The sequence below is a fragment of the Benincasa hispida genome, chromosome 11, assembly GCF_009727055.1.
Source record: "Benincasa hispida cultivar B227 chromosome 11, ASM972705v1, whole genome shotgun sequence".
Lineage (NCBI taxonomy): Eukaryota > Viridiplantae > Streptophyta > Magnoliopsida > Cucurbitales > Cucurbitaceae > Benincasa > Benincasa hispida.
Window position 1 is genome coordinate 11,848,517 of NC_052359.1, and position 20,112 is coordinate 11,868,628.

The 20,112-nt window shown below is 28.0% G+C and overlaps 1 protein-coding gene across 1 annotated transcript; it reads left to right on the forward strand.

Annotated features, from left to right (window-relative positions):
- The first annotated feature begins 16,540 nt into the window (after positions 1-16,540).
- On the forward strand, positions 16,541-19,238 carry LOC120091262 (probable serine/threonine-protein kinase WNK11). Its single transcript, XM_039049214.1, has 3 exons — positions 16,541-16,678; positions 17,290-17,793; positions 18,543-19,238. Exons 1-3 carry the CDS (start codon positions 16,676-16,678, stop codon positions 18,936-18,938), a joined length of 903 nt encoding a protein of 300 aa, XP_038905142.1. The 5' UTR covers positions 16,541-16,675; the 3' UTR covers positions 18,939-19,238.
- The last annotated feature ends 874 nt before the right edge of the window (positions 19,239-20,112 follow it).

Genomic DNA, 20,112 nt, shown 5'->3' on the forward strand with positions numbered 1-20,112 from the left:
TTTTTTTTTTTTAAAAAAAAACAAGAAACAGAAATTGTTATCAAATATATTCTTATGTCTAATTCTTAAAAAACAAGAAACATGAAACGAAAAATGGAAAATGAAAACGTTATCAAACAGAGCCCTTAAGTACTCTCTTCGAGTTTCTTGTTACTTTTATTTTATTTTCTTAGCTAAATAATTTTCACATCTTATATTGGTTTCTCTAGGTAAAATTTGTTGATAGTATTCCTGGTAATGTTTGAACTAGGAAACAAATTTTGTGAACAACATGAGAAAATTTCTAGTACTATGTTAGTATGAAATTTTTTTCATACTACCATCATTTATTGTTTACCACAATAGTAATTTTTAATAATTATATGGGGTCCACAAAATAAATAAATTATAAACTAATAAATCATTTAACGATGTGTCAAATAATGAATGAAAAGAGTTGGTGCTATAGTTAGTACTAGATTTTTTTTTGAATGATACTCTCTTTCACACTCACATCACTATACTAAAACTTGTCATCATATACCATTGCCATTTTGCATGGACATTCATTTACAACATCTTTCTCGTAAATTGACTTCTTAAACGTCAATGTATAACCGATTATGTAAATAATTTTAATGATATGGTGTTTAATAAAATTAATGCAAGGTGCAACAACCATCTTAATCTTCCATAGAAATTTGGAATAATATTACGTACGCTTTCTAAATTTTACACATATAGCTACTCACATCAATTTCCATATCCTTTTGTTTTGACAAATTAAATTATATATATATGTTTTGAATAATTTCAAAGTAAACAATATTTCTGGAACAATTTTCAAAGTTCAAGATAAAAATATGATACAATTGAAAGTCTAGATTGATCATAAACAAAACACCCTAAAGTTTCATAGGAGTATTTATTATTTATAATTTAACCTATAGTTTATGAATGACTCCATTTAGGAATGATGTGATAAGGTAACGACTTTTTTCCCCCCTACCATTGCAAGATCATGATTTTTGGTGTCAGATTTGAACACACCTCAATAATTGTGATGAATGGATAAGAAGAGAAGAAATATTTATTTAATTTTAGTTTTTTATTTTCAATTATCTAATTTTAGTTCCTATACTTTTAATTTAGTTTCATTACTAGTTTATTGTTGATTGTTTAGAAAATTTTTTGTTTTCTATTAACATTTTTACTATAAATTTTGAACATATTTATATATTATATTCTTGCATGAAAATTATTATTATTTAACCAATTTTTTAAAAAATTAACTTTGATGGATTAAATTTAAAATTTAGGATCAATATTACTTTATTTCTCTGAATATTAGTTGTTGTATCAATTTAAATTCTAAACTAATAATTATATCAACTTAAATCTTAAACTTTGGAGATTGTAACTTAACCCCAAACTAATAATTTTATCAATTTAAACTCTCAACTTTTATAAGTGTATCAATTTAAACTCCGAACTTTCATAATTGTATCAATTTAAACCCTTCATTATGTTTTATTTGGATACACTTATGAAAATTCATGGTTTAAATTGATATATTTATGAAAGTTCAGGGTTTAAATTGACGTGCTTGTGAAAGTTCAGGATTTAAATTGATATACTTATAAAAGTTTAGTGTTTAAATTGATCCAATTATTAGTTTGAGGTTTAAATTGATATAAATCTCAAACTTTGGGGTTGCAAACTTTAGAGCTTAACTGATACAACTCCAAAGTTTAAGGTTTAAATCGATACAATTCTAAGTTTAGGTTTAAATTGATACCATTCTCAAAGTTTAGAGGTATAAATTAATATTTATCCTAAAATTTATTAAAATTACAGATATTAATATTAGACAATTAAAAATATAGAGACTAAAATTGAACTTATTTATTATTTGGAAGGAAAGCTGTTAATAAAAGCACAAGAGATTAGATGCAATGCCTAATCCAATTGACAAAATGAGACTTTGACCTTAAATATTGTGTCACACTTTTTAAAGTATTTATTTTCTGGATACTACCCAAAATATAGTACTAAGCCAACCATGTTAAGTTTTAATTTTAAACATTTTAAAATCTAAAATATAGCTAATATATTAAATCAAACATGCTCCAAATAATTTTGCTATCATGAGCATATATCAAAGTCAACCTATCTCAATTGATTAGTATATTAGGGCATTTCTTCCCAAGTAAACATATAATTAACACAAATTTTTTAATTTAATTTTTAAACACTCAATTATATCACATATATTTTTTTTCCATTCCTAAACACCAAACATATTCGTAACAAATGAAATTTTTTTATAACTACTTAGTCCTCAATCAGAAACTTAAAAATCGAATAACGTTTTGGTTTTCCTTTTTGAAAAATGCAACATATTTTCATCACACAATTTGACACTCAATTGCACAATAATTTTATCTACGGTCCCTAAGACATATATTCCAATAAAATGAACATTTTCTCTAATACCTAACCCTTAATTAATTTTAACTCAATCATAAATATTAATTAAAAAATAATAATTCTTTTCTTGTTTTTTTGGCCCATTTGTGAAATATGAATTTCAACTTTTTATGGTTAATGATTTTTTTTTCCTTTTTTGTGCAAACATTTGATTCTTCACACTCAAACAACAAAATGATGTTTTTTTTATGCAAACTCTTTTTTTTTTTTTTTTTTTTTTGCAATTTCTTTTATTCAAACATTTTTTAAGGTTAGTTTTTATGGTTAAGTCTAATTTTCCACTTATAATAAAATAATAATGTCCACAAAAATGTCTATACATGTAAAAAAAAGCATGATAATGAATAACACTCAATACATCACAAATTGTTCGCCATTAAAAAAAATTTGGACATAAAAAGTAGACTTCGAACTTAAAACTAATGAACCTCAAACTAATTATTAGAGGAATTGTACAATTAATTAGTTTAGGTCCTACAAGTAAGATAACAAACTATAATTAGATAAGAATGAGGCTAAATGCAAATAAAATTAAAATCAAACATATTACAACATACTTTCAAAAATTCAGAATGAATTGGATTGAAACATCGTGACTAAATGGAGGTAGAACAGAGATGTAATTTAAAAAGGGATGTATGAAACCACATCAATGTAACAAGTAATTTATTATAAAATAAAGGAAAAAAATACATTTTCTATTACAGTCTTTCTTTTAGTAACAACTCTTATATGAATGTAAAAAATGAAAATCAAAAGTGGAAAACAAGAAAGTTACGGAAGGATAACACAATCTTTCTTGTAGTAACCACCATTCTAAATATAAATATTGTAGACAAAATACTATTATTTATATAACCAACAAATGAAGGCAAAGCAGAGATGTGATCTAAAAAAGATGTAAGAAACTACATCAAGGCAACAACTAATTTATTATAAAATAAAGGAAAGAAAAATACATTTTCTAGTACAGTCTTTCTCTTAGTAATCACTCTGATATGAATGTAAAAAATGAAAATCAAAAGTGGAAAATAAGAAAGTTACTAAAGAATAACACAATCTTTCTTACCCTTCTACATATAAATATTGCATTTAACGTAGACAAAATACTATTGTTTCTATAAACAATAACCCTACAATATACTTTAACGGTTGTAGAACGTATGAGTTGAATTTGTACAATAGGGTTATCGTTAAGGGGGTGTTTGACAACCCAAGGAGAGTTGGGTTGAGTCAGTATTTTTGAACAACTCAATGTTTGACAACCAACTTTAAATGTTGGTGGAGTTGAGTTGTTATTTTACTAACTCATCCCAACTCACCCTAACTCTCCCCAATTCTCTCACCTTCTAATGTTTTTAATGGTTCCACCTATTTTGATTAAGGGAGTGGTGGACTCAGACTATTTTGTCACAGGGGTAAGGGAGTGATGAGCTCTGACTATTTAGGTTTAGAGGAGAAGATTAATATGAGGAGAAAGATTGAGAGTTTTTTAACACGAACACTCAAAGATACAGAACTCTTCTGTCTTTCTCTCAATCATTCAACAACAACATTCAAAATGTAGAGGAAGAAGAAAAACTATATTTCTTTTATTCCTTTAGCCATAAAAGATAGCCACCTCCATTAAAAGTGGGTGTAGAGAAAAGTTGGGGAAGGGAGTTGTAGCTCCCTTCAAATAATAATATAATATAAATAAATATGATAACTAGCTTATCATATTATATTTATATTAAATTATATGTTATATCAAATATAACATATAACCTATAGTTTTAATATTGTATCAAATACAATATAAACTATAGCCTTCTTTTCTCATTATATGACATTTAATATAAAACATATTTATATTAAATTTAATAACTATGAATCCAATTCATAGAAAATATATTTGAATCTCATTCAAATATTTATTTCCTCTTATTAAGCTATAATGTATTTGATACATTATAACAATTATATCACATATAATTGAAATAATTTAATTATATCATATATAATTAAATTCCTATATTAATTTGAACAATTCAAATTAATCCAAAAATTAATTCTTAACTAAATCCTTTTGAGTTATCAAAAGGACCTCATAGACCTGTAGCTTGGAGCTACAGTACATGAATAATTAATTAAACTATTTAATTACATTATTCACCATTCGTTAACTGTCGGGCACTCCACTAAAGACCGACAGCTGCACTCTTTGCACTACAGATAAATTTCTGTGTCTATTGGATATAACCAATCAACAGTGCGATGACCCTTCATAAATTGCTCGTAAGTACATCTAGGCCAAAATACCGTTTTGGCCCCGTAGTTACATTTAACTCCTTAAGTATCACTGATTTATCTAATGAACAATAAGTCATAGTCCCACCATGACCAAATCCCTCTCGGGCTAAGAGAGGGTGTGGCCACTATGTTTAAGACCCGAAATCAGTCCTTAAGGAAGCAATCTATCTACTTGCCCTTGCATTGGGGAAGGAGTGAATTCCGTCTTGTGTAGTTGTGTTCCAACTCCTCAGTCAGATGAATACCAAAATGGTAGGCTTGTTGAGTTGACAATCTGGTCACTCTCACCCATACAAATCAAATGACCGCTTTCATGAGCAGGAGTTCACAACCCACTCAAGATTCAGGTCATGTCACCTATGGTTATCCTAGTGAAATGTAAGTCTCTATTATTAACGACATTATATAAAGAGACTAATCATTTTGTGGTCTGATCTTACAAACTCTTTGTATATAATACCCCCCGCTCGTATGTCTTCACATAAATGATCAGGATCAAATCATTTGTATCACTTTACAATACTTGTAACACCTACAAAGCGGGCTGTATCCGTAATATCACCAGGATAAGGTACCCAGACTTATCCATCTATTACAGACCATTTAGGTTATTATTTAAACAAGATCCCTCTACATACTTGTTTAAATGATCTTGTTTAAATTACATAAAATAACCTCGGACCTTAGTTTATTGGATTGAGTATATGCTTATAAAATAACACTTATTTTATTAACAATAATATGTTTATACAATATTTACAAACTACGAGATTACAAGGAGATTTAGGACATCAATCCCAACATGGTCTCCGTTGGCAATTACCATCACCACACTCCGGCAACATACTTCAATGACCACCTTCGGATGGTCAACTTCGATGACTAACTCCGAGCTCCAGTGGTAACCAACTCCGACAACCACCTTGGTATAAAACAACTCCGACTTCCACATTCGCATGACCAACTTCGACGAATAACTCCGAGCTCCACTAACCACCTCCAACGATAACTCTAGCGACTAACTCCAATAACTACCTTCGCACAAGCAACTTCAGCGACATACTCCGACTACCACCTTCGTGTGCCCAATTTTGATGACCACTGATAAAAATAAAATGGTAAGTTTAATTATTCACCATTTTATCACTCTCACTCTCACCCATTTTCCCATGCATTTTCATTACTCTCCCAACTCCCTCAATTACTTTGTCATTTTTCTCTCCTCATGCGTCTCTTCACATTTACTCCTCTTCTCTCCTCTTCTCTCTTTTTTCGTCTTCTGGTTCATCTTTCTCATTATCTCTCTTCTTTCTCTGTCTGACTTGTATGAGTTTTATTTTCCTTTTTCTTTCTCAACTCTTTCTTTCTCTCTCTTTTTTTTTTTTTTTAATTTTCTTTTTATGGTTGTTCTTTTTAATTATTCTTCTTCTATTTCATTTTTTTCTTAGATATAAAAATACTACATACGACGTTCTATTTTTGTTTCACTAAACAAAAGTTCAATGATATGTTTTAAAACCTATTCCTTGATGTTTTCAAATATTACATAATTCTAATGAAATAGTAAAATTTAAAATTATGACTCAATTTTTTTTTTTTAAAAAAGATAGTTTGTACACAAATGCAACATAATGTAGAAAAAATAGGCATCAATATTTCTAAAATCATTTCACCGATTTTAGAAAAAGGTAAATCCATATTCCATAAATTGGTTAAAAAAAAAAAGACTATATAATAGTTGGTTTTATGATTTAAATTGTAAGATTTTGGTTTCTTTAAGATTAATATTTAAGTATCACTCCTTCTATCTAAAACAATGCCAATAATTTCATTTGATGGCACCCATCCTTTCCGTTCTTTTTACTTTTTATGGTAATTAATGATTAAGTTGGGTTTTTGAATGGAATAATCACTTTTATTTGAGTGTTTAAAAAATTGAATTCAAAATTTTGTGTTTTGTATATGAATACTTTGTAGAGAATTTGTTATGTTTTGAGAATGGAAAAGAATTCAAAGTTTTTTGTTTTTATCTTAGAAAAGTTAGGAAAAGATGTGTATTGTTGAAAATTAAAATCAACAATAGAAAAAAAAAATCAATTTCATTACAAAAACAACATCAAATACCCTAACTCAACTATGCCCCCAAACACAGACAATAATTACCAATTCAAATCAACTTTGCAAACCAAACATAAATAATGTAACTCTCCAAATAATTTAACTCTCCAAATAATAATTACCAACTCAACTCAACTTAATTCTCTGCTTTTATCACACACCAAACGTCCTCTAAGGGTCTATTTATATGTTCACAAAAACTAGGGTTGTCATTAAGGGTCTTGTTAAAGGTGCTCGTTGTTGGAGTTGGTTGCCTGAGGTGAATGTTAATGTTGGTTGTCAGAGGTGGTTGTCAATGGAGTTGATTATCGAAGGTGGTTGCTGGCAAAGTTGGTCATTAGAGGTGGTTACCAGAACTCGAAGTTGTCCACGCGAAGGGGGTCACTAGAGTTGTTGTCAAAGGTGGTTGCTGGAGTCTGGATTTGATCGTCGGTGTTGGTCGCACGAAGGTGATCGACGAAATGTGTTGTTAGAGCATATAGCAGTAATGCCGACGGTGACCAATGGGTGAAGTCATTGAAAACATTAGAGGGAGGAAGAGTTGGGGTGAGTTGGAAGGAGAGTTGGAGTGAGTTGGGGTGAATTGAAAACATTTAAAGTTGGTGAACCAGACATTGAGTTGGCAATATTTACTAACTCAACTCAATTCATGTTGATGAGCCAAACACCTCTTCAATAATAATATCAATGTAAGAGGATCAAATATCTTGATTTGAAATCAAAACACAAAAAAAAAGCCCTTCACAATATTGAACTTAGACTCCATTTGATATATAACCATTTTTGTTAGTTATTGATAAACACCACTTCCCACTTGTAAGTTTCTTTTATTCTGTTATGATCCACTTTCAACCAATATTTTGAAGTGTCAAGTCAAGTTTTGAAAACTAAAAAACAGTTTTTAAGATTTCATTTAGTAGTCATTTGATTTTTTACTTTTAGTTTTTGAAAGTTAAACCTATATACACTCATTCTACCTCTAAATTTTTTGCTTTTTTTAATCTACTTTTTAATACCGTTTTATAAAACCAAGCCAAAATTTGAAACTAAAAAAAAGTTTTTAAAAACTTGTTTTTGTTTTTTTGGTTTTTGGCTAAGAATACAACTGTTTAACTTAAGAAAGATACATTCATTGTAATAAATTGAGGGAAAATAGACTTAACTTCATTTTCGAAAACCAAAAATAAAAAACGAAATGGTTACTCAATGGAGCCAAAACTTGTTTTTGTTTCTGAAATTTGATTAAGAATTAAAATCTTTCTTTAACAAAGGTCAAAACTATAGTAAGAGAACTGAGAGAAAACACCATATTTAAAAAAAAAACAAAAACAAAAACGTTATCAAATAGGACCTAAACCAATCATTTGAAGTCCTTAAGAAATTTCCACACAATCATGTATAAATGATAAATTTTGATATCATTTGTATAGATAGACATACACATTCCATTTTAGAACAGAGAAGAAATAACAGTAGTTCAAGATTTTTTTTTAAAAGTTCAATACGTGAGTGTAGAAAGATTTGAATCTCTGATCTTTTGATTCAAGACATATATCTTAATCAATTGAACTATACTCAAATTCCAACAAGGGTGGGAAGATTGTTTTCTTAGGCAAAAAAGAAGATATTTGTTGCTTTAAATTTGTGTTGAGATGTATCACTTTATTTGGTTGTGATGTATCACTTTATTTGGTTGTGATTAATTATTATGAGTTATCACATGGTTCAACATGTGTAGTGCGTTAACCTAGTATGCTTGCAAGTTGAACAAAGCTATAGTTGGATAAAATGATCACATGCATCCTTATGCATACGCTTGTTAAAAAGCTTCCTAAAATCACGAGAGAGAATTAGACTAGGTTTGTCAATGTTTAAACTAAATATCTTTCTACATGTCTTATATTATTTCTTTCAAACAAGATACTTTGGACTTGATCCTAGAATGAAGTTGGAAGTTTTCATAGAAGAACAAAGTTAATCGTAGAAGAACAAATTTAACACTCGTTAACACATACTCATGAACTTTCAAAAGTTTCGATAATATCCTTAATCTTAAAATAAAATAAAATAAAAGATACTCTTATTGTTAGGATATAGACATAAATCATCAGTACCTTGTTTCACACATATCTCTTAAATTTCAAAAGTTGCATTTAATACCAGTAACCTAGCTTTGGAATGTGTGTAACTTGACACCACCCACTGATGTTCAATTTTCTTTGTCTTGTAAGGCATTTAGACTAACTTCTCTAAAAAAATACAAATTTACTATTGATCTATTTTTTGGTATCATGAAGAGCTTTGTCTTTGGACGTTTATAAAGATTTGAAAGTAAGAGGTTAAGAAGTTGTTGAGTGTATAATAAAAGTTATGAGAGTATTATTGTAGTGGTTCGTGAGTGTTCTTAAATGCTTGCAATCTCTTGTATTATTTTCATTATCTCATTTTAGTGGAACCTTGTATAGTGTCCTTAAATTGTCAAGTTTCCTATTATTATTACTTTTAGATTGTGGTTCCAACTAAGATTAAGATATATATATATATATAGAAGGTGTATGACAAAAACCACTAAGGAATGAGTGAGAATTGATCCATGGTGGAGAAAACTAGCTTCCACAATGGGAAAATGCAAGAGATTATCAGGATCACGAATGCCTTATGAAGGAAGAAAAGAAGAAATTTGGTGGGATTTTTCTATTTCAATCCATTTGCACAATAATGTTGATGATAAGGTGTCGTTGGGTAACAATTTGATTTTTAGTTTTCAATTTTAAAAATTAACTTACAAACACTTTTTCTAATTCTTAATTTTGTTGTTTTATTATCTACTTTTTATTCCCGTTTTAAAAAATCAAGTTATTGAAAAGTAAAAATAACCATTTTTAAGAATTTGTTTTGTTTTTATTTTTGTATTTAAGTAAAGTGCAAACGAAATTAAGTGAAATTAGATTTTTAATCATTTTTTTAAAAGTGGATGAGCTGAAAAGTTATCAATAAATAACGATAGCAAATTATGAGAGGACACCATACTTATCAAGTGATCAATAAGATGAAAAAAGGAGAAAATTGTCAGGAATAAACACCTTTAAGTTTTTACCTTACAAAATTAACACATTTTTTGAAAACTCGTTCAAATAGTTTTTCTCGGTTCATCTTAAGCGAGATTTAGTTAAAAAAATTAGTTTTTTTTTTCTTTTTAATTTATCGATTATTTTGGCCCTTTTGGGCCTTTACATCTTAGAGAGATTACACTGAAATTCTAGTAATTTTTCCAAATATGATGTGATCTTCCTAAATCTTATACTAAGTCTTATATATTTTCAATTTTTCTCCAAATTCAATTATATTTACCAAATATTATATCAAAATCTTATGTAATTTTTTTTTAAATATTTAGCAAAATTTATAATTTCCAAATCAATTTACTAATTATCCAAATGAATATTTTTAGATGGATCTCATGTGATTGATTTTGATTTTTAAATTTTTGGAAAGATTAAAATTTAAAAAAAAAGGTAAAATATGAAAAATATATAAAATCTCGGTATGAATCTCGGGTAGATTAACATCGAGATCGGTGAATTCTATTAATATCGAGATTTTATATATTTTCCATATCATACATTCTTTTTTTGTTTTACAAAATTTAATCTTTCCCAAAATTTAAAAATCAAAATACAACCGTCAATTTGAAAAAATCTAATTGGTAAATTTATTAGAATTGAGTATAGTATTCGGTAAAAATAATGAAAGTTTGAAAATGTATAAGATCTGGTATAAGATTTGGATAGATTATCTAATATTTGGAACATTTAATCTTTCCAGACGTACCGGAAAATGCCCAAAAGGGCCAAAACAATGATTGGTTAGAAAAAGTAAAATTTTTAACTAAATCTCGATGGTCGATCTTGTCCAAGATCTACCGAAAAAACTAATTTAAAAGACTTTTCAAAAAACATATTAGTTTCCGAATGATGTAAAGTTGATGATGTTATTTCTGACAATTTCTCAAGAAAATGAGATATAACAAAAGGTAAACCTAACATGAAAGTAATTTGGCCTAACACATGTTTAATAAAAAGGTTTGATGACTTAGACTATATTATCAAACCAAAGATGTTTTAATTAAAACATCAATAACAATTTTGTCACATCAAAACTCTGGTTTAAACAATAGGAAAGAAAGTAACACTTCCTTTCATTTGGTTATAACATTATGGACATTAAGGAATAATTCATTAATAGAGAGTAGGCCAGCACCCAACAAGAGTAGGCAAATTCATAATTAGAGTACATAAGGTCTACATGTAATCAAAACATTGTGGCTCATGCATATATAGAAGAAAAGGAATGAAGAGAAAAAAAGGTAATAAATCAACCCCATTATGGATGCAACATTAATGCAATATGCAGACAAGTATGGAAACTAAATTATTCTTTAAAGGTTGAGTTTCAATTTAGGCCACGTTTATCAAATTATAATAAAAATGATTGATGAATCAATTGTATTGAGTCTGAATTGCAAATATAATTGGATTGCTTTTGATCTTGTTTACTTAGAATTAAAAATTTGTCACATTTATTGTTATCGTTACCGTTACCATTAGTATTTGACCCTAGCGATAATGATAACAATAATGGTAAAGGTAAAGGTAACAATGGGAGAGTTTCATAATTCTCATGCTGTTATAGTAACAATGTCTTTAATCGTAACGGTAAAGGTAGTAGGTTCGACGTAATTTTCAACTACAATCAGATTGAGTTTCTAAGCACCCTCTATTCCTTAATTAGAAAGCACATTTTGGTTACAGATTTGGAAGCATGTCCCATAATTCATTACGATTATGGAATATAGGTAAATAACAACAAGTGTAATCAACTAGGGCTCACTTTTTACTTTACCATTGATGACTTATGTTTTAGTTGGGGTAAATGTTGCCTTATTTAGTTTAAACTATAGAAAAATGAGTACATACTATTTACGGTTGAACATAGATCATCCCACTTACAGTTGAATGTAATTTATAGATCTTATTTGGTTACAATTTTGTTTTTTGTTTTTTATTTTTGAAAATTAGGCCTATTTTCTTTCAATTTCTCACAATATGTTGCATCTTTTCAAGAGTTGAATCCTTTGGTTACATTCCAAAAATAAAAACAAGTTTTTAAAAACTATTTTATTTAATTTTAAAATTTGACTTAGTTATTGAAAATATTGAAAAAAAAATACTTAACAAATAAAAAAAATTGAGAAAAAAAAGAAATGTTTATAGACTTAATTTTCAAAAGACAAGCAATCAAAAACTAAATTATCGCCAAATAGGGCCATAGAGAGATAAGAATTTCAATTCGTTTATATATATAAATATGCAATCTTATCTTTAAAAATAAATAAATAAATATGCAATCTTAATAATACAAACTTTGTATCCAAATTATCTTCACATCAACCTTAAAAACTTCTAAAATGACAAACGTTGTTTCAATTATTAATTTACTTGAGAATATATGACATTACAATTGAGGAATGAAAAAGTAAATCTCCATCTGTAAGGAAGTTCATTGAAATTGTTAGGGCAATGGTCTAGTTTTTTATTTTTAGTTTTGAAATTAAATTTATATACACTTTTTTCCATCTAAATTTCTTATTTTGTTATCTATTATTTATCAACGTTTTAAAAAAAACAAAACTAAAATTTGAAAACTAGAGAAAAATAGTTTTTAAAAATTTGTTTTTACTTTTGATATTTGGATAAAATTCAACTCTAAACTAAAAGAAAAATATAAAACATCATAAAAAATGGATCATAAGTAAACTTAATTTAAAAAAAAATTAAATGGTTACGGGGCATAACTTAACCATAGTTTAACTTATCATCAAAATATGATAGAACAATTGTAATGGATAGCATTTCTTTTTTAAGATTTTCCAAATATTGATAATCATATATACTTTTATAAATCTCTACCCTTATTTAAGTAAAACTTATCTATGAAAGACTATCACAATTGTAAGTATATCACTTTTATCGTAAATAAACTATCTGTTTTAGACATTAGTTTACATCAATACAAATATAACTTTAATAATATCAGTCTACCAGTGATAAAACTAAACTATCAATAATATAAGTCTATTAGTGTTAGATACCATAGAATTTTATCAACAATATGAGTCTACTTCTGTCACTAATAGACCTCTAACCATTGGCAATCTATTAGTGATGAAAATCTTACACTGTTAGATAATTTCAATCATTCCGATGGATTGAAATATATATTATACTATTATATTCTACACTCCATTTATTACATAAATAATCGAAGAATTGTTCCTTCCTCTTCCTTTTTCCCACTCTTCGTCTACTTCATTCCCTCCTTCGACTGATCAACGCTAAGCTTTTCTGATGGCGGCGTGCATCAAACCCACGTTGGTCTATCTCCTTACTCCTTCCAAAATATGGGTGTCCCATGGGACTCAAATTCATAGCCTAAGGTTAGAGTACAAAATGGAGACTTTCTTTTCAAAATTCTCTAACCAAAGGTTGGTTCCCTCTTATTTTGAAAAATAAAATTTCACCCAACTCATAAGCTTTGGTAACGATTCTTCTGTGGCCGCTCCCTCCGTCGTCTCAAACCAAGGCTCCGTGGTCGCCTCCTTGAAAGTAAATTGATTGTTTGTCTATTCTTCAACGCGTTTGTTGGAACTTTCATTGGAAAAATCGTCAAAATCCTTGAACAGAAGTCGAAAGCGATGAAAAGCCTAGAGAATCGGTTATGGAGAAGATTTCATCGAAAAGAAAAAAAACCTAAATCGTTCACATGCATATGAGAAGGTATATGGAGAAGATGGAAATATTTTTGGCAATAATGTACTTCTTGTCCGATTTTTCGATATATATTATGATATATATATATTCGTTTATATATTTAGATTTCTTGTTTTATGATATATACTCTTATATATAACGAATATTGAGTCCAATTCATCTATAATTTATATATTGTGGTAGATAACTTTGTTTCTTTAAAAATCATGTGGTTTGAAAATGAAAAGTCACATTAATTGGGAATTAGCAATTTCTGTTAGAGAGTTTATGTTAAATGTTAATAGCTACTTAAACAGAATTTATGATATATACTGTCATATAAATAGAATTTATGATATATATTGTGATTGATGTTGAACGTGTAGTCAATCTTATCAATATATTTCATATATTGGTTATAATATATTATAGGCACAAACGATATCTAATTAAAAATACAAACATATCAGAATACCTAAAATATATTCGGAGTTCATAAATATGGAAAGTTATATAAAAAAGAGATATAAAGAAATGTAAGAAAAAAGATAAAATTTTCCAAAATTAATACTAAAAGTCTTCTTTGAAAAATTCAAATTTAAAGATATCTATGAAATACATGACCCAAAGATGATTTTTAGGTAAAAATCTCATAAAATAATTGACAAAAATCTTATCTGTTTGTTACTTGTTTAATTTTGTTAAAAAAAATTTTGGTCCCTGAATTTTGTAACAATTTATATTTTTGGTTTTTGAAAGTTAAATTCCATATCTTACATTGATTTGCATCTTTCTTAAATATAATGTTGAATTTTTAGCTAAAAAAACAAATTTTTTTTTGTTTTTGAAATTTTACTCAATTTTTTAAATCATTGATAAAAAATAGATAATAAAATAAGAAATATGGGAATAATCAACATCTAACTAAAATTGAAGTACAAATTTTACGTTAGTTGAGATTGCATTCAACAGAAAAGGCCATCAGCACACCACCTGACCAACCCCATGGCCCCGTTGAAATATATTAATCCATGTGGAGAGAACGCCATTCATTGACTTTTTTTTTTTTCTTTTTCTTTTTCTTTTTTCCCTAATAATATCTATATATTTTCTTGGAAGCCAAATAACATGATTTGCCAGATCATCCACTTATTATTATTATTTTATTTTATCCAAAGAATCAATATTGCAATACTTCCCACCAAAGAAAAGTAAAAGCTATCATGTTGGCCGTTTGTTTCGTAGGTCCCACCTCCCAAACAACATTAATTAATTAATTAAATTGTGCTAATTTACTCCTAAATTTATTGGTTGTATTTATTTGAAAATATATTCCCTCCCCATCCATTCGATACAACTCACATATTACTTCATTATTAATTATTTGTTTTGTTTTTATTTTTATTTTTTTACTATTTAGATTCTATTTTTACTCATTCTCACGTCTTATTAGGATAGAATTTCTGCAGACAAGTTAGATAGTTAATGCAAAATCGTCTACACATATTTTTTTTATTAAAAATTTGTTAAAAATACCATTTAGATCTTTATATTTTAAATTTTGTTCAATTTTAATTATTATATTTTAAATGTCCAATTTTAATGTAGTACTTTTAATAAGTTATAAATTTACTCGGTAAAAGTTGATTTTATGCTAAATAATAATATTAATTTTCATGCAGGTAATATAATAAGCAAATATGATTTCAAAATTGACAGTGAAAATATTAATAAATAACAAAAAAAAAATCAGTAATAAACGACCCATACAAATTAAATTTAAAATTTATTGAAAGTATAGGATTAAAATTGAACCAACTTCAAAATATAAGGACTTTACAAATATATTAACAAAAGATAAATATAGTGAAGACCTAAAAGATTAGGTTTGACATTGCGTTAGCTTTGTTAAAAAAGTCATACTTTTTTTTTTTTTTACACGTCCATTTTAGGTTTGACTTTAAAAGTATTATCCTTCTAGGTTTTAGATTCTCTTAAAATCAATTAAAATTTTTAATTAATATTTAGTTTTCAATTTTATATTTTAAAAAGAAGATTTATTTTATATATTTATCTATTTCTCACCTAATTAAATATATTTTCTAATGGACCATGGGCTAAACGGCCACTGCCTGAAAGGACTATCTATTTAAAAATTAATCTATAACAAACAAAATCTATCATATTAAATAATTATTTAAAATTTTAAATTATAAAAAATTAAAAGAAGTGGATTATAAGTCTATTTTAGTTATTATATATAGAATAAGATATTTTTATATTTATTTACCACACCCTAATATACTTTTTCAAGTTTAAACTCTAAACGAGTCTAAATCTACTTTACATAAAGACTCTTGACGTTAAAATTGAATAAATTATTTTTTTAATAAAGTTAAATAAACGCAACAATTAAGACTGAATTTGCAGATAATGAAACAGTTGGAAGTTAAAGAGGAAACTAAATCCCATAAAAAGGGTATAAATATCCCTAAAAAATTGCTCATAGTGATAATTAAATTCTAATAATCCATATCCAAATTAATTAGCTTCTATAAAACTAAAAATTCGTCATTATATAGATTAAAATACTATTTTGATTCTAATATTTTAAAATTGATTCAATTTTAACTCTCTATTTTTAATAAATCTTAAATAATTTTTTTTAAAAATTGAGAATATATGAATTAAAGTCGAAAGAATTTGAAAGTACAAGGATCAAAATAATAATAATAAATAATAATTATTAATATTGAAAATTAGAATTGGATTCGTAAAAGGAAAATGAAAAAAAAAAAAGAAAAAAATTCTAAATAAACCCACAAAACGTCTCATTAACACCACCAACCCTACTTTTTCAACGCTTATAAATTGGGCACTGGCAGATCCCTTCAGCTCTCCCACCATTTTTTTTCACTTTTCCTTTAATTTTTCAGAGTTTCTTCTCTCAAGATTTCCCTTCAACTTCATCAGCCTCTTCCAAGTTTATGGTATAACTATTTTTCTTTTTGAATTTTATTCTTTTTTATACAAATATCAAATATTCTGTTTCTTTAATTTTTTCTATAATAGCCTCAAAACCTTTGAGTTTTTACTGCTTTATCCATAGCATAGTTTGCTTTCTGGGTATGAATTCTGTTCTGGGTTCTTTTTAGTTTCATCTTGTTAGCAATCTTTAATCCAATTCAGAAAAAAAGGTACAAAATCAATTAATTTTACTTGTTAATTACTATTTTATTTTCCAGCAAGATTATCATTACTATTCTTTCATGATGTTATAGTTAGAAATTTCATTGTATATATTCATAAATTTAGGTCCCTTTGGTAATCAACTATTTCGTTTTTGATTTGTAGTTTTTGAAAATCTAGTCTATTTCCTCTTGATTTCTGGGTACAAGAGTTAAATTCTTAGCCAAGTTTTTAACAACTATTAGAGGTACTATGGTGGAAGTAGTGTTTATAGTTTTAATTTTAAAAAACATAAAAACCAAAATATCCAAGAGGGCCCCTAACGTTTCTTATCTTAAATTCAAAATTAAGTTGATAGTACAACTTTTATGCTAGATTTATGATATAGTATTGGGATGTTTTGTTTGTTCAGATGCCTAGTGTAATGACAGAGTCATCAGAGAAGGAGACAGAGGCATTTGTAGAGGTAGATCCAACGGGTCGATACGGGCGATACATCGAGCTTCTGGGATCAGGGGCGGTAAAGAAAGTGTACAGAGCATTTGATCAAGAAGAAGGAATAGAAGTAGCTTGGAACCAAGTGAAACTAAGGAGTTTTTCAAATGATCCATCCATGATAGATAGGTTATATTCAGAGGTGAGATTGTTAAGAACCTTAAAGAACAACAACATAATTGCCTTGTATGATGTTTGGCTTGACAAACATCATGGAACCTTGAATTTCATTACTGAGGTTTGTACAAGTGGGAACCTTAGAGAGTACAGGAAGAAACATAGGCAAGTCTCTTTGAAAGCTTTGAAGAAATGGTCCAAACAAATTCTTAAGGGTTTGCATTATTTGCATACTCATGACCCTTGTGTTATTCATAGAGATCTCAATTGTAGCAACCTCTTTGTCAATGGCAATGTTGGCCAGGTAATATATAAACTCTCTACTCTTTATCTTTATCATCTTCTTTATTTTTCTTAGATCTAGGGATAGGAACAAGGCAAGAACATGTAATTCATTAAAATATATCCTTTTTATTACAAGAATGAAATTCAAAGTCAATGACTTTATGCTTTTAGGAGGTGTCTAGGGCGCTGAACAATAATTGGAGTTAGGAAGTCTTTGTTGTTTAGTTGGAATTAGAAAGAATGTGTTTAGTTTGGGGTACAGAGTTGTTTAGTTAAAGTGATGAATACGAAGTGGGGTGAATACGGAGTTCATCGATACATGTGGAAAAGAGAAAAAGAGGGGAAGATGAAGTTCCTCAATAAATATGCAAATTGATAGTGAACATTGTTAAAATTGGTGAAGTTGAGTTACTCAACAATGTGCAAACTTCAGTAGTGAACAGAAGTTGGTGGAATTGAGTTATTTAATACCAACTTATGAAGTCAGTGGGCCAAACACCCCTTCATGTTCTTAAAATTTTAGTTCAGATTCATTCCCACTTTCAAGTTAATTGTTTTTGTCCAATATGTGTCTATTTAGTACTATATTTAAAGTGTCAAGAGTCACATGTCTGATATGAACACGCTGAGTTAGCTAGGCTTAAGGAGCCAAACCGAGTTCAATATCATTCGTGTTTGAATGTTTGTAATGTCATTTTGTACTTTTGTGGTGAGGATTCATGGATAAGTTTGAGAATTTTTCTTATAATTTGGCTTTGGCAATGGCAGGTAAAGATTGGTGACTTGGGTTTGGCAGCAACAGTGAGAAAGAATCACTCAGCTCATTCAGTTCTTGGGACACCAGAATTCATGGCACCTGAGTTATATGAAGAGCATTACACTGAGCTTGTGGATATATATTCATTTGGAATGTGTTTGCTTGAATTGGTCACTTTGGAAATTCCCTATAGTGAATGTGACAATGTTGCCAAAATTTATAAGAAAGTCTCCTCAGGCATCAAGCCTCAAGCCCTTGACAAGGTCAAGGACCCTGAGGTCAAGGCTTTCATTGAGAATTGCCTTGCTGAATCCCGAGCTCGGCCCTCTGCGGCCGACCTCCTCCGCCACCCCTTTTTTGAAGAAATTGATGATGACGAAAACGACGACAACAACGATCATTCATGAATTGTGTTTGAATAAAATAATTTAGATGTGGTTTATATGTATGGTGAATGAAATTAGTAGTCAAAGTAGCTAGAATTGGGGTGTGCTTGTGGTTTTCTTATTAAAGTTATTGGTTTGTTTGTTTGTTTTTTTAAAAAAATTATGTGCTATCTTTTAATTATTTTTAGAGAGATAGCATGTGGGCTTGAAATGCTTTTCCATATTTTTTTTAGGTTTTTATTTTATTTATGTTTATTTCTTGTACATAGAACACATTAGTTTAATTCCAAATATATCACACTTGAAAAAGTTCTAGTTTAATTTTATGGGTGTTCTATCTTTCTTCACAAGTCACTTTCTTTCCCATTTCTAATGCTCATCAAAATGAATGTTTCAAATTTAAAAAATAATATTTATTCTGTTTATTTTATTCTTCCCTTTATTCTCATATATATTATGTACGTCCAACAATTATCTACCTGTCTTTTATATTTTTTTGACACTTCATTTCTTCGTTAGTCAACAACTATTTAGAATCGTTCTTCAAATATCAATGCATTTTGCTCTAAAAAATAAGTTTAGAAAATAATCCTTATCCGTGTTTGAAAAAAAAATTAAACTGTGTAAAAAAGAATGAGACTTGAAATTGAAAGGAAAAGATTTTCAATCCATATATAAACTTTCCTTTTATGAAATTACATGCACCACAAACTTAGATAAGTATTATAATCTCACGTTTAAACATTGAAAAATGTTGTGACTTTAATCTTCTAATAAATTTTCCCTACAGTGTTAAAAAAAAGTCTTATGCGTGTTAAATATAGGTATGATATGAAATTGATAAAATCTTAGACAAAACAACATCCTTAAAGTTTTTTTTTTTTTTTTGAAGTTTATTATTTTTTGTGCAGTTCTCAAAGTTATTCTTGTGTATTACTTTATCATATTGAAATTAATGAATTTATGAAGATTTTTAAAGTGTTTTTAAATTAAAATTCACAATAATAAATAGAGACTTCATGACACTTAAAAATTGTTGTGACTACTTTTCATGACTTTTTTTTTTCAGTCATTGACTTGATCGTAAGGAGTCTTTCTTTAAACCGGCGATATATTATGGGCTTGAGAGTATTTTTTCACTCTATATCTTGAATATTTTGGTTGATTTTGATTGTTTGGAGGTCGTCAATCTACT

Bases quoted from the DNA above. Each gene is read 5' to 3' on its own strand.
- LOC120091262 (XM_039049214.1), top strand. The intron at 17,794-18,542 runs GTAATATATAAA...TGGCAATGGCAG, and splicing joins TCAATGGCAATGTTGGCCAG to GTAAAGATTGGTGACTTGGG.